This window comes from Orbicella faveolata, unplaced genomic scaffold (genome assembly GCF_042242905.1).
Source record: "Orbicella faveolata isolate gen_17 unplaced genomic scaffold, um_ofav_v1 contig_36, whole genome shotgun sequence".
In the NCBI taxonomy this organism is placed as follows: Eukaryota; Metazoa; Cnidaria; class Anthozoa; order Scleractinia; family Merulinidae; genus Orbicella; species Orbicella faveolata.
Genome location: NW_028301565.1, coordinates 9,221,253 through 9,235,523, shown reverse-complemented (window position 1 = coordinate 9,235,523; position 14,271 = coordinate 9,221,253). Strand labels below are relative to the sequence as shown.

The following is a 14,271-nucleotide window of genomic DNA, read 5'->3' as shown; positions in this document are numbered from 1 at the left end:
TAAGTTCACTAGCATTACGTCCACGCACTGAGCTATGACTGGTCAGTTTCTAAATTCTCAAGCCTGGTTTTCACTAGTAACGCAAGCACAAGCGCAAGCACAAGCGCAAACTCAATCATTATTTCACCGTGAAAACGGCCTAGACGCAGGCATAAGCACAAGCACAAGGATCACCTTTTTCCCTTTTTCTTGTGCTGCGCTTATGCTTGCATTTGCGCTGCGACAAGTGAAAACAAAATACCGCTCAGGCATAACACAAGCACAAGGATATTTACTACACGTGGCTATGTTTGGCCAATGAAATCACTGGATCCAGATTACCTCGTGCCTAAACATTTTTCCAAAATGACGGAAGGTTCGGATGATTTTGCTTGCGCTTGCGTTTGCGTCGAATTTCGTTTTCACTTGGGTCATCCCTATTGCTTGCGTTTGTGCTTGCGCTTGTGCTTGCGTCGCTAGTGAAAACCAGGCTTTAAGGATGAATGAGAACAGGGGTTTCTTTGATAGCGGAATACGTGCTTCGAATACAAGGAAGAAACCAAGGAAATAACGATTTAAACCGAAGGTCTATGATTTGCTAACTCAAAAATAACTTCCAAAAAGTTGATATTGGTACCAATCACAGCTGTGCATGTGGGTGAACAGAATGCCTTTAAACCTTACTGAACGTGATCCTAATTTTATCAGCAACAAGCGTAAAACAAAAATCATCTAGCCCTTTGCATAAATGGCGCCGATATTTGAATAACTAGTTATACTTCCAAGCCCCACATCCATGTGAAGAAACATGAGAACGAGGCTGACGATGTATAAAGTATTGCTATTCAAATTTCGGCGCCATTTATGCAAAGTGTCTACTACATGTAGCTGACCACTGTAGAACATGCTATCGTTTCATGGTATCAGAAACTAAGATTTACGCAGTTCTTTGATCATACGCTCACGTATTAAGTCTAAACTCACACTACAAGTGAATACCTAAAACTACTAAAATAATCACACAAGTTGTTTACTAAAAGTCCATGTCACTTCAACACAAAAGGTACGCAAACCGTGCACAAAACACTTTTGCGTAGCTTGGTAAGGTAGGCGAAATTATGAACAAAAGTAGTTTACAACAGTTAGAGAAAAGTTAATTAATTTACACCAGGTTTGAATTGTGGTTTCAAAACAGGAAATAGTAAAAGTCGGTCACCAAGACGCGACCAACGCAATATGCCAATACCCAAGCAAATTTCCTGGCTTTTTAAATTGACCGTGAGAAAGTTTTTTAACAGTAATGAGCTACATGAGTGAGTTGAAGTGACAAAGTGACTTTGTTTCTCGGTACAACAAACTTCAACTAATATTAATTCAATTAATAATAGTAAACTTACCTTATGTTATTAATTAAACACTTCCAGCTTGACAAATTCAACCCGAGAAAACGTTGGACGACTTCAAACACTAATGGCTGAAAGTGCACGATAGCTTAGTCAATCAGATTGCAGCATTTAAATTTTATACTAGCGGAATTCTATCAATTATCCTTATACTTGACCACTAAATTTTCCTGCGCCATTGGCCAAAACTGATAACTTCTCGCGCAGGCACTATCAGACGATAGTGCTCGCTCGGCGAAGTAGCTCATGAAGTGCAGCTTTCTTCTACAAAAGCACTCCACAGCGATTGCAAATTTCGTTTTCAGTTTTTAGACATGTCGCTATGGGAAAATTTAGTTAACGACAAAGACTATATAGTGTTTATGTCTCCAACCTATGGCCTGATAGTTGACCTAGGAAGTTTGATGTTCTAACAACACACATTTAAGCCCTCGAACTTCGTCTTCGGGCTAACATTTGTTTTTGGAACATAAAACTACTGCAGACAACTATTAAACAATTAGATTATGAGCTCGAGATGATTATCGCGCAGCCCGAGTCAACTATCACGCATAGAAACCGAGAGCGTATAATCTAATTGTTTTAGTATAAATCTACTAGTCGTTCAAAAAGTTATATAAATCCCCTTCACAGACACTTCGAAAAGGTCAAGAAGCGGCCGTCATTTTGTTAACAAGGGTACACTGCTACGCTACTAACTATCTATCCCAGAAAAGAAAGTGAGTAGCGTAGCCAATCAGAGAACGGCATTCGTGATAGAACGCTGGTAGATTTATACTAAAAAAAATTAGATAATGAGCTCGAGATTTCTATCGCCTGATAGTTGACGAAGGCGCAGCCCGAGTTAACTATCACGCATAGAAATCTCGAGCTCATAATCTAATTGTTTAAGTATAATTCTACTAGTTGTTCAAAACGTAATCTAAATCCTCTTCAGACACCTCGAAAACGCAAAGATGCTGCCGCCATTTTGCTAACAAGAGCACACTGCTACGCTACTCACTATCTACAACAGACTAGATAGTGAGTAGCGTCGCCAATCAGAGAACGATATTCGTGATAGGTTGATTTATACTTATAAACAATAGGCCCTCGACAGAAAACTACAATGTCGCAATAGACGGAATCACTTTTAAAGAACGTTACGTTACAAGAGTAACACAACACTGTGAATTTTTTCAGCCCTCTGATCCAAGATCGAATTGGAATTTGGAAAAGTTAGTTTTCTGAGGGACGATATCAGAAGACTCTGAAGAGTCTCTTAGAAAACACTACAACTCAATCCTCTACAGCTGGTTCCGGGTAGGAATCGAGCCTATTGAAACTAACTTTCGCTAGAGTACAGTCGAGGCTCTGCTCATCTCCGAGCCCTCTCTTCCAGCCTCAACCTCTCCGTACTCTAAATTGCTACTTTACTACCATGAAACCACCCCTTTTGGCATCGCATACTGCGATGATGGATGATATGATCACGTTTTTGCGGTGATACTCTCTCGGGAGATTGCTTCATAGGAGTGATTCCACCGTAGTCTTTAATTAATACAAATGGCCTTAAGGTGGCTCCCTAGAGCATTTACGAACACCCTCCTGGAAATGATATTGCCTGACATTTTGAATTGGTAAAAAGTCAAGGTTGTTCAGACGGTTTTTCCAATATTCTGTAATTTGTCATTCTTCTAAATATGTTAGATTAGCACCGACAGATTTGAACAAAAATAGGGTATTTTATAGGAATTGTACGTGGTTACAACTGAGCCAAATTTTTAAAAAAATCACCGAAGGAAACGCTAGAAAATTCACTGTCAGTTTTGCTTTTTGTGCTCATATGCTGACGTCATAAAAATCGAAAAACACTTACATTTTCCTTTGAGCGCGCGCAGATTACTTGAGCTTTCGTCCTTTGCGCGCGTGCAATCGTAAAACTATAGGGAGTAACCTTAAGTGGAACGTAACATTTTCATACAGCCCATGTTATCAAGATATTATCATAACGGAGTTTAAGCAGCCACGACAGCGACGCTGAGTACAACGTCAATCAAAAGATGAATTTGTATTTGAACCTGTTAATCTCGCGATAATCCTGGGTCATCAAGTTTGTCTATCACTGCTCTAAAACAGCGTTGCATTCGAATATGAAATTGAGAAAATAGGCGGCTGTGATCCACGTTCTCCAAACTACGCAGAATTTGGTCACTTCACGTTGTTCTTTTGTAGTTAACTGCGAAGAGAATTACCACGATTTACAATGCACGTGTACAGCCATTGTTCTGCTCATTTAACCTTCTGCTTAGTGATGTTACCGTTGCCGTAGCCGTTGTGGTTGGCTTAATCTCCCTCTTGACATTGTTTTATGCTCTTGACCATTTAATTTTATGAATTTTTTTCTGTTTTTAGTTTTAAATTTCTTACTTTTGTGTCAGAAGAAACTTGTTGAAATAGCTACTACAACGTAATTCTACTACTGCACTAAAAATTGAAAAAAGGGTTCGCCTTAATCAATAAGTCGCAGTATACTAAAAGTACACAGTCGAACCTCTTTGATACGGACACCACAGAGACAGATCTGAGTGACCTTATTATATAGAGGTGGCCGAATTATACTCGAAAAGATTATGTGAATTCTGGTTTCGCTAGGACTAAGGTAACTTTCCTTAATATAGAAGTGTCCATATTATGGAGATGTCCAAAAGAATAAGTTTGACTGTATTTACATGTAGTAAATCTATAGATCCAGAAGGTCATGATAACAGAGTCAACCTACTTAACAATTAGACCCGTAGCCCTTGGGGGCTACGGGTCAATAGCCCATGAGGCGAAGCCGAATGGGCTATAGACCCGTGGCCCTTGAGGGCGAAGGGTGTAATTGTTTTAGTATCACCTAAATAGTCGGACAGAAAAGGCAATAATAAAGTTAGCAAATGCAAGTTGAAGAAATATTTATTTGGGAATAAAACGAAAGAAAGCGTCACGCTCGATTGCGCCAATTTCGCTACTCGAGGACTATCACTAACAGTCCTCTAGTAGCGTAGCCAATCAAAATGCAGGATTTGCATTAGTCCACTTGTTGGTTGATACTAAAAAATGTTATTAACCATGCCATAGCAAACACACTCGAGGATATTACACCCAAACTTCCCATAGTGCGCTGCACTGATTGTTGGCCAGTGTATTTTCTATGCATGGTATAAAATAGTTATTCGACACTTTCCCTTGGAATACCACGAGGTATCCATCTTGTGTAATATATTATCTCAGTATACACACGAGGCTTTAGTGACTAAGAGAAATATACTGAGACCTTAATGTATATAATGCGTCCAAAACACCTTAAAGATCCTTTCCAGCTGCCCCTTATTATGTGCCCGCAAATTGGGGGCAATTATGGATTTAAGGCGTAATGGGCAATTTTTAAAAACAAAACTATAATTCATTATATGTAATAAAATATCAATGAGAATAGATCTCTATTTGTGGGCCTTTGTTGCTTGAGAAAACAAACAGCTCTTTATATAATGTACATGTGGCTCCACTAAAGACCACGTCCTTGCATAAGAGCCGTCTAATAAATGAGGGGATGATATCAAAATTGATAGTACATCTAACTAGCATACTTTCTGACGGGTTAATAAAAATTAATTCAAAAATTCATCGTCAGCGGTGGAAAAGTAGAAGTAGAACTGTATGCTACCACTATGACATGATTCCCAGCTCACTGCTTAGATGCTTGCTCTGCTATAGCAAAGGGCGGTATTCAGTACATGTACGGCATTTGTTTTCTCCGCACATGATTTCTATTTCCATTATTGGAATTAGCATTTGCCATAATATAACATCAGCTGGCCCCAGCTCATGTTAATACAAGTAATCTAGATAAACTCACTCTCAACATGAACGCTTGTTTTAAAACCTACATGTACTGTAATCTATTCATCTACTTGTAACCTCATATAAACTATTACTTCTAAATCTGTTAAAACTGCTCAGTGTTTTGTATAAGACATTTTCAAACTATCAAAATTCTCGGCAACAAGTCAATATTACAATATTTTAAAATCTCCTTTATGTCGTGCCATGTACTGGGGCAATGGTTTTCACTATTCAAGGCTACTATAACAAGTTGTATCAAAGTTGCAAAAATATGACGAAAAATCCGAAGTCATTCAAAAAGGTGGAAGCTTCCGCTCAAGAAACAATGTTCAGTTTTCATCCGTAAATTGTCATTCACTAAAGTTAATCATTCACGTGAAATTTGCGAATCAAATTTTCTCTTATTATTATATAAATATATATGAAAAGGTAACACACCACGGACTAGAACTGCATAAAGGTCTCTCGATACTTTTTCTGGATCAACCCAAGCATTTTCTGTGAGCTTTTTGCCAGTTTTTCCTTGATTCTATCGATGTGAAAATCGTAACAGTAATCGGAAATGGATTGAAATTTGGTATCGTGTATTTCTTAAGGCAGTAGATATTCCTATGGGAACGATAAACATAAACATAAACAAAATCAGTAGAACATGAATTCTGCACGAACCAGATGTGATATAAACTAGAAGATCTGTTAGATCTTATAGCCGCGCTTTTGAAATTTAACTGTTTTCTTAGTACTACAGTCGCAACGCAGTGCATATTCCAAAGCAATCTTTGATGATTCATTGATTACTGTAGACATCACAGCACTTGATCAACACAAACTCTATTATCGCACCATCAGTCGTAGCCGTTGTGACATCTCCGATGACGTAATAGTCTTAATCTGGAACTTTCTTCGGGATATGTATGGGCATGAAGATACGAACACTATTACAAACCGCTTTCTTTCTTTAAAGTCACAATTAAATTTAATTGTTTTTTCCCTTGAGTTAAGGGTTAGCAAAGAAGTCACACGAGTCACATAATTCAAGAATTCTGTTATCTACGGCTATTTTTAGTACGGTGGTTATTTCCCTATCAATGACGTAATCTTTGCACGTTCTGACACGTTCTTTGCTTGGCTTGCAAATATTTCATTTTCCTTCCGATCTATGAACTCGCTGCGATGAAACAGTCAAAGGATTTACTTCATTTGCCTAAAACCGCAAGAAATACTCGCAAAATTACAAATAAATTAATGACCGTCGCTTCTGCCGAAATAAACTTGCAAAGTAAACACGATCTTATTTGTCACGTAGCGAAAGTGAAAGCTGCAACGTCAGCGCATTCCATGGCTGACGTAATACCTTTTTTCAGCGTATTTATTATTCCCTTTGAATCCAACGCCTTGATAAAACGAAAAGAAAATATATTTCACCCACAAAAAAGAAAACAATATCCGTAAAATTGTCCGTGTATTTATGTTTTAACAGCTTCTGGCGGAAAAACATCACACGTTGCGTGACTCAAAGTTTGGCCGAGCGGGGGTCTGCGTCTGGTCACCGACAAAAAAAAAAAAAATAAACCACGGGTAAACCTAGAACCGCGCTCGGCCCATGGCCGCGCGGTTAACAAGTTAATACCATGTAATCTTTTAAAACTAGGGTGCAAGTAGAATATACAAGAAGAAACAAAATCTGTATGTTTAATTTCGAGTAAATCGCAAAAACATTTCAAAACATACTTTTTTGCGTAATACTAAATGGGCCGACAGTTGAGCGCTGTTTTGGTAAAAGCGCTTCAAATAATACCAAACTGTGCCTTGAAGTTATGTTTTGAAGCCATGAAAGTTTTGTTGCATTTCATTTTCGCGATCTCCGGAACGATACTTCTTCTTCACGCCACTTCCATTTGGTCTTGAAAATCTTAAAGTTGAACGCAGTTTAAAAAATCTTGAAAACGGCTCGATAGTTTTTTGGAAACACATGCTTGATAATGCAGATAGTTTTATTCCAAAGTTTCTTTGACATAAATTCACTGAAACCCTTTCATATTTAACGATTAAGAAAGGGCTTACCAGAAGGTTTCGTTACAAATTCACGGTTAACAAATTATGCAAAATTATTCTAATCATGAAGTATTGCATTCCTCCGTGATGCAAAAATTTGAACAGAAAGGATGGGTACGGGGGGAGGGGGGGTACAACACAATGAAATAAACATTGCTGTGAATATTTTAGTATAATTTTATAAATCGTGAGTTTGTAACACAGCTTTCTCGTCGGTTCAAACAACCCTTTCTTAATCGTTTAAGTGTTCCAGTGAATCAACATTAATGAAACTTTGAAATAAAACTGCTTGCTTTATCAGGTACACATAGTTCACGTTTTTGAAAAGTCTATGGAGTCGTTATAGATATTTCAAAAAACCATTAAATATTATATGAAAATTTAAATGGGAGTGATCTTTTGACTTACGAAAAAGACTCGTCCTTGAGATCGCGAAAAGAAAACCACCAAAACTTTCGTGGGTTCAAAACTTAGCTTCGTGACACATTTTTGTCCTATTTGAAGCAATGTCATCAAAATATTGTCTATCTGTCAGGTCGTTTACTATTATTATGCAAAAAGCATGATTTGAAATGTTTTCACGATTTACTCGACATCAAACATACAGAATTTCTTTATTCGTGTATATTCCACTTGCCATCTAAGACAATTTAAAACATTTGTTTGTTCTTTTATATCACATCTGGTTCGCGCATTTATTAATCTTTTATTGATGTTAATTTTTTTTTGTTAATCATTTTCATGGAAATATCGATTGCTCTGGGAAACACATTTTACAAAACTTCAACCTATTTCCAACAACTGGCGTAATTTTCATATCGATGCGATTGAAGAAAAACTGGTAAAAAGGTCATTGAAAATGCTTGGTACAGTCCAGAAAAAAAACTGTATTGAGAAACCTTAATGGTCTTGATTTACTTACACAAACCTCCATGCAGGGGAGTTTATAGTCACATGATTTCTCATATTCAGCGGTTTTAACTTAACTTACTCCGATGATCACCCGACCGGCTAGTTTCATCTAAGAGAACTGCGTGACCAGCAGCAGTAAAATAGCCTAGAATAGTGATACAAAACCATGAAATTCAACGTTTCCGATATTATGGCAATCGTAGCATTACAATTAGCTAATTATCAGACTTGGTAAAAATCTGGGAAATAACGTCAACGAAATAACACCAAACATCTTATATTCAGTGTACTGAAGCACGTGTTTACATACATATATACATACATATTCTTAAGATATTTCATACCTTAAACCTCATTAAATAAGTCTAGCACAATGAGAACACCAGCCAGTAGTGATGAAAAACGGTGCCTGTATTCCAGCACAAACGTCTTCTTTTCAAACTCTCAAGGCATCTATGTTCTTTTACATGCTTGGCATGTCGTGAGATTGGTGGCAAATACTGGTTATACAAGTAACTAGTCACCTAAAAGAAAGAAGGCAGCCCACATTCACTTATCGCACACCCAATCGTTATCAGTACACATTACATCATCAATAACGTTGCATCTCAGCTGTGAAGAGTTTCTAAAGGAAAAGTGTCCTACAGAACGCATCTGCCACATTAACCCCACAAAATGGTACAGCAAATGATATACTTTGTGAAACTCGCCGCAAATAAACTGATCAACACTAGTTTCACGGTAAACAGAACCTCCATCTGAACTCTACTTATTTTCAGAATAGCTCTCACAATAATCAAGCAGGGATCAAACTGACTAAATCATCATCACTTGAAATCTGATTCAGTCACATGGTTCACATTTCTAGATACATAGATCCATACAGGTAATGGCAATAGAACGCTCAGTAGATAGATAAATAAAACGTAATGTATTGCATTGCGTGACGGCACTTTCTCGTATCATCTGTTAGTTGAAATCACTAGGGACTTAACACATGGTACGGCTGTCTGTAGTAGGGCGGCGGAAGATTTCTTCCGGTGACGTCATGACGAGCATTCCAGTACGGTTTTCCCGCCGTAGCCTTGCCTTCTTCTATGCGAAATTAAAGTGCCTGGTTTCACGTTCTCTCCACTACGTAAATATGTCTGCTGTTTCCTTCTCATTGTAACGCTTTTTTCACCGTTTGAACAGCCTAGTTCGAAGATAAATTACTAACTCATAAAAACCTGCTCTAAGATAATTGGTTCTTTGTCATTTGTGCAGAAAATTTGAACGATTAAACACCTACCGTGAGCGACAGTCATATTAGTACCGGGCGGAACAGTCGCAGATGAGAAAGCCTCGTATATACTAAGCTGAGCTATAATTGTCTATTGCAGTTCAAAATGTATTTTATTAGAATCAAAATTTCTGTATTTTCGGGCTTAACACGTTGTACGATCACCGTACCCGTGCTGAAATCGAGCTTTTTATTAGTGTTATTTTGTTTTGTTCATTTTTGTGGTTGGAATTACAGGCGTTTTTAAAAGGCAAACAGGGCTCGACACTAACGGTAGCCAACTAGCCACAGACAAGTAGAAACTTAGTTTTGGCTAGTAGGGTTTTGATTTCCACTAGCCGCTTTGGCTAGTCAACAAAATGAAATTGGCTGAATTAGTTTCTGTCTCCTTCAAGGAAGACAAACACAAAATTTACACTTTTCTCGGAGACAAAGTCAGAATTTCATTGTGGACATATCGTGGTACCGGGTATGTGCTGTTCAGCACGTACATGTATGCAAGTTTAAGTTTGTCTCCTTTTCGCTGGGTGGTACGTAAACGGGGAAATGAACATGTTACTTTTGTTGAAAGAAACATTTGACAAACAATACAGCATTTTCTGAAAGCACACATCAATGCTCTTTTGTGTTACGAAATTTTTTTCATGCGCAAAATAGTGCGGAACTGTAAAGGGATAACATTTCATTTAGAGTAACAATACATTGGGCGATTTGTCGTTGTAAGCATACTTGCAAACTTACCGTTTTTAGCAATCGAATTTCGTCAACGACAGTTTACAGTATTGTTCAGATAGTTGTTTTGCTTTTGAAACATTTCTATGGCGCCTGTCTGTGAAGAAGTCTTGACAGTTTTTACAGTGACGTCTTGGGGGTCTCGATATTTTTCCAAGGAAGTCTCAGAGAAAAACAGAGTCCTAAAATTCTTTCCGGGAACTGGAACTTTTTTGAAACTAATTTAAGTACAGTATAATTACCAACGATATGTATTAAAGAGAGTCGCTTGGTTTGTGCTTTCAAGTCTTGCTGGTAATTCTGTTGTTATTGGACCTACCTGAAATTTTCGCGACGCGTTAATTTTGCGAATTTCGCGATTTAAAAAAAAAATTGTAAAATTAAAGTGACGCGAATAAGTACATGCAAGTGTCGGGAACATAACACATTATGTTACTGTTGACATATAATACAACCATTGTGTTTTTGTTACTTTTGACGTTATTGTACCTTTGATAGAGTCAGTTTACTAAATTCAAAGACATGTTTAAGTAACATTGCCAACGAAATAAATTTTGTATTACTCACAAACGCGAAGTTAAAGTGATTCATAATAAATGTCACCGAAATCACCGAATTTAAGTGTCTCGAAATATGCGCACCCTCAAATCGCGAAATAAACGTGTCGCGAAAATTTCATGTAATAAGGTAGCCAACCACAGTGCTTGGCTAGTAAAAAAAGGTTTAGGCTAGTAACATCTATGTTATTATTAGCCACTAGGCTAGTAAGTTGAAAAGTTAGTGTCGAGCCCTGAGCAAATCTCAGTTCTGGGAGTTGGAGAGGGAAATCCTCGTCATTAATCAAGCCTGTGTCATATGAAAGTAGGATAAAGTTCCTGGTTTCCTTGAACGAAGCCATTTTTGTAAAGACGCGTAGAGGCTGCACATCCCGTTGCCGTACAGCAAAATCTTAATCATTTGAGTCTGGCGGGTGAAATGCCGTTGTAAGCCTAGTCCCTCACGGCCAAAGTAGCCGTAGTAGTACTTAGCCGTAGGGTACCGTAAAGCCACGTTTTGTTGCTGAAGATTAGAGGAAAGGACAAAGGCACTTCAATTGATATTCATTGTGGAAATGAAACTGTTGGACAGTCTAACAAATTAAAGTTCCTGGATATGAGAATTGATAATCAACTGCACTTTTCCGAAAACATCAGTCAACTAAGTAAAAAGGAGAGTCAACAAGTTGGTGCATTAACGCGGATGAAGAATCTCGTTCCGGAACGCGCTAAACTGGTAATATAATATAGGTCTTTATTATATGGCTGTGTCTCACAAGGACTGGGAACTACCGAATTCACGAATTTGATTGGCTGAAATCGATATTGACCGCGGTCTAGATTTTCCCATCTAGACCGGCATCTAGACCGGTTTCATTTTGCGTTGAAAAAGTAGCAAACTAAAATACAAAAATGTTCACCATTTTCTTTTATTTTCTTCTCAATCATTTATGGAAGTGCAAAAAAGCCTGATGACAAAAAAAAAAAGTAAAGAGGACGAGCAAATTTCGGCAGGTTTAAGTTGAGCTAATCGCCGTTCGCGAGCAAACTGTCAGCAAACCAGTTACATCAAACGAATTAAAGTTTTCTTCTTTGCCATATAATAAACATCTTATTAACCGAGCTAAGTTGGTCTGTATGGGAGAATCTTGACCTCGGTCTGTACTCACGACCACGGTCAAGATTCTCCCATACAGACCTCCAGCTCGGTTAATAAGAGCTAAATCAATCTTACCACACATAACGTACTGTCAAAGAGTGTGGCATTTCGCTAAGGCACCAGAAAAAAGGACAATCGAACGTGTGCAGGAGAAAGCTTTACGCATTGTCATTCTCGACAAGATGTACTAATACTGATGAATAAAGTTAAGCATGGGATGGCGCCTAGTTATCTCTGTGATCTGTTCAGCCGAAGCAATAAGAGATACAACTTGAGAAATTCAGATTTTGAAATGCCGAGTTTTACAGTGCGTTCACTGGAACCGGGGCCACCCAGACAACGAAAACCAATCAGATGGCAGAACTTAAACAATAGATTCCAACATTTTTAAATCCAGCCAATCAGTAAAGTAACTGTAAACGCACTGTAAAACAGTGAGGTTCGGAAAACATTCTATTAGGTACATGGTGACCACATCTATGGGCAAAGCCATACGAGAAAGTAAGAGAACCACCGTCCCTGGCCGTCTTTAAAAGAAACATTCCTAAGATTGACCATCCAGCGGCTGTCAAACATGTGCTTTATACAACAGTTAGCTATATACGCTTTTATATCCACAGTGTTATAATAATTTTATGGAATATTCTTAGCATTCATTTGTGTCATATTTCTAACTACACATTGCTGTATGTTGAAGTATTTTACTAGTATTTTATAATTTTTTTTTTATCTAGTAGCTAGCGCACGTTTTTAGCAATTTAGTAATTTCTAGTACGATGTAGTATTCTATATAACAAAGTGACGTCAATTTTTCATGCGACTCTGGATCGGCAGACTACTTTGACAATGTTAAGATGAAATTCATTGTCAATAACAGCACAGAAGCATGAAAAACTGACGTCGATTTTTTTTTTTTACAATACCAAATTGTCAAATTTGTCTGCCCTTGTTCGTCGCGTCAACATCGCATTAATTGTAAATTCATTTGTCTGTCCGTTTATTGACAATGAAATTTAGCCAATGAACGCGCGAGAATTTCTGCAGTTATGGTAAAATAGCATCTTTATCAACTATCCAGTACATGTAGCTTGTTTGAGGTTTTAGTAATTTTTAGTAATTTCTATAATTTGTCCCCAATTAGCCCCTATCGGGCTAGATGAATTTGATACGTAGATAACGTTACTTACTTAACGCCGTCTAGTGATCCAGGAGTGCTAATCGGCTTCCACAATTATCTTCAGAAACATCGTGTCATCCCGAACATACGCATGGTTGTTAAATTGAACTAGCGGGCAAAACATTGGATATCCAATGGCGATGTTGGTTTCTCTTCTTGGTCTCCGGAAGGAGGAGCTGTTTGGATCAGGTCTGAAGGCACTCATCACGTGATTCACGTTATCCTGATCCAGCAACATGAAGGTGACCTTCTGTCTGAACGGCCAGCGGAGTAGCGCGTCATACTGGCCGCGCATGACAACAAAGAACAACGAGATGTGTGTACGTCGCCCCACGCCATTGCCGTCTAAATAGACGCGTGCGCACATCTTGTAGCCATAGCGACTGGTGTAAAAACAAGGGCTGTAGAAGGACACCTGTTGTCCGGTAACTGCGTCATTTCTTCTGCGAGCATAATCAGAAATCTTCCACAGCAACTGACCGTCGTAGCTTGAGAATTCTTGTTGCCTCACATACTCTGCTAAATTGGCCAGGGTTACGTTTCTAAGTGCCAATGTGTGCTCGATAGACTCGATCCTTCGTTCTTGCCTCCTGGCACTCTCCTGGTTGGTATCAAGTTGTCGTTTAACGTTACCCATGTCACGCCTTGCTTCTTCTATTGAGCGATTATTCTCCACCAGTAACACCTCGTGATCAGCGGTCCTGTTTTCAAGGTTGGTAACCCTTCGTGTAAGATCTGGGTTTTGTGATCCACCACTGGAATCACCAGACACTTGGACACTAGGGGCTCCACCTGGCAAATTCCCTGAAGCCACCTTTCTTTCTAGAGCGGTGATTCTTTCGCTGTGCTCTCGACATTTTTCGCGCAGATCCCTGGTTTCACCCGCTTGGGTTTGAGCTAGAGCAAGAATATCTGCAATCACTCCGTCATAGTTTGTAAAGATGTGCGGATTTCTGGACACAATTCTTGGATCGCACATCAGAAGTGCTTCCACTTTTCTGCTTACTCGCAGGGCATGTTGTAAGATTAGAGTTGTGTGGTAAGTGATCTCTTGCTCCAGATGCTCTTTCTTTTGGTTCTGGCTGAGAACCTATCACAGAAAAGTATGCAATGAAAACACATACATGTAGCTCCTACAGATTTTTGTCATGACATTACCACGATCTTTA

The 14,271-nt window shown here is 38.5% G+C and overlaps 1 protein-coding gene across 4 annotated transcripts in view; it reads right to left on the bottom strand.

The window, feature by feature from the left end:
* Positions 1 to 8,624: 8,624 nt before the first annotated feature.
* Positions 8,625 to 14,271, bottom strand: part of LOC110067872 (TNF receptor-associated factor 2-like) — a 42,574-nt gene continuing 36,927 nt past the window's right edge. For 3 of the 4 annotated variants that reach the window (XM_089274622.1, XM_089274625.1, XM_089274623.1), the window contains 2 exons: positions 13,113 to 14,192; positions 8,625 to 8,740 (listed from right to left, as the gene is read on the bottom strand). In XM_089274622.1, coding sequence (XP_089130748.1) covers positions 13,140 to 14,192 — 1,053 coding nt within the window. In that variant the 3' untranslated portion in view covers positions 8,625 to 8,740; positions 13,113 to 13,139. Of the gene's footprint in view, positions 8,741 to 11,535; positions 14,193 to 14,271 lie in introns of those variants that run through there. The other variant, XM_089274624.1, reaches the window with a different exon arrangement.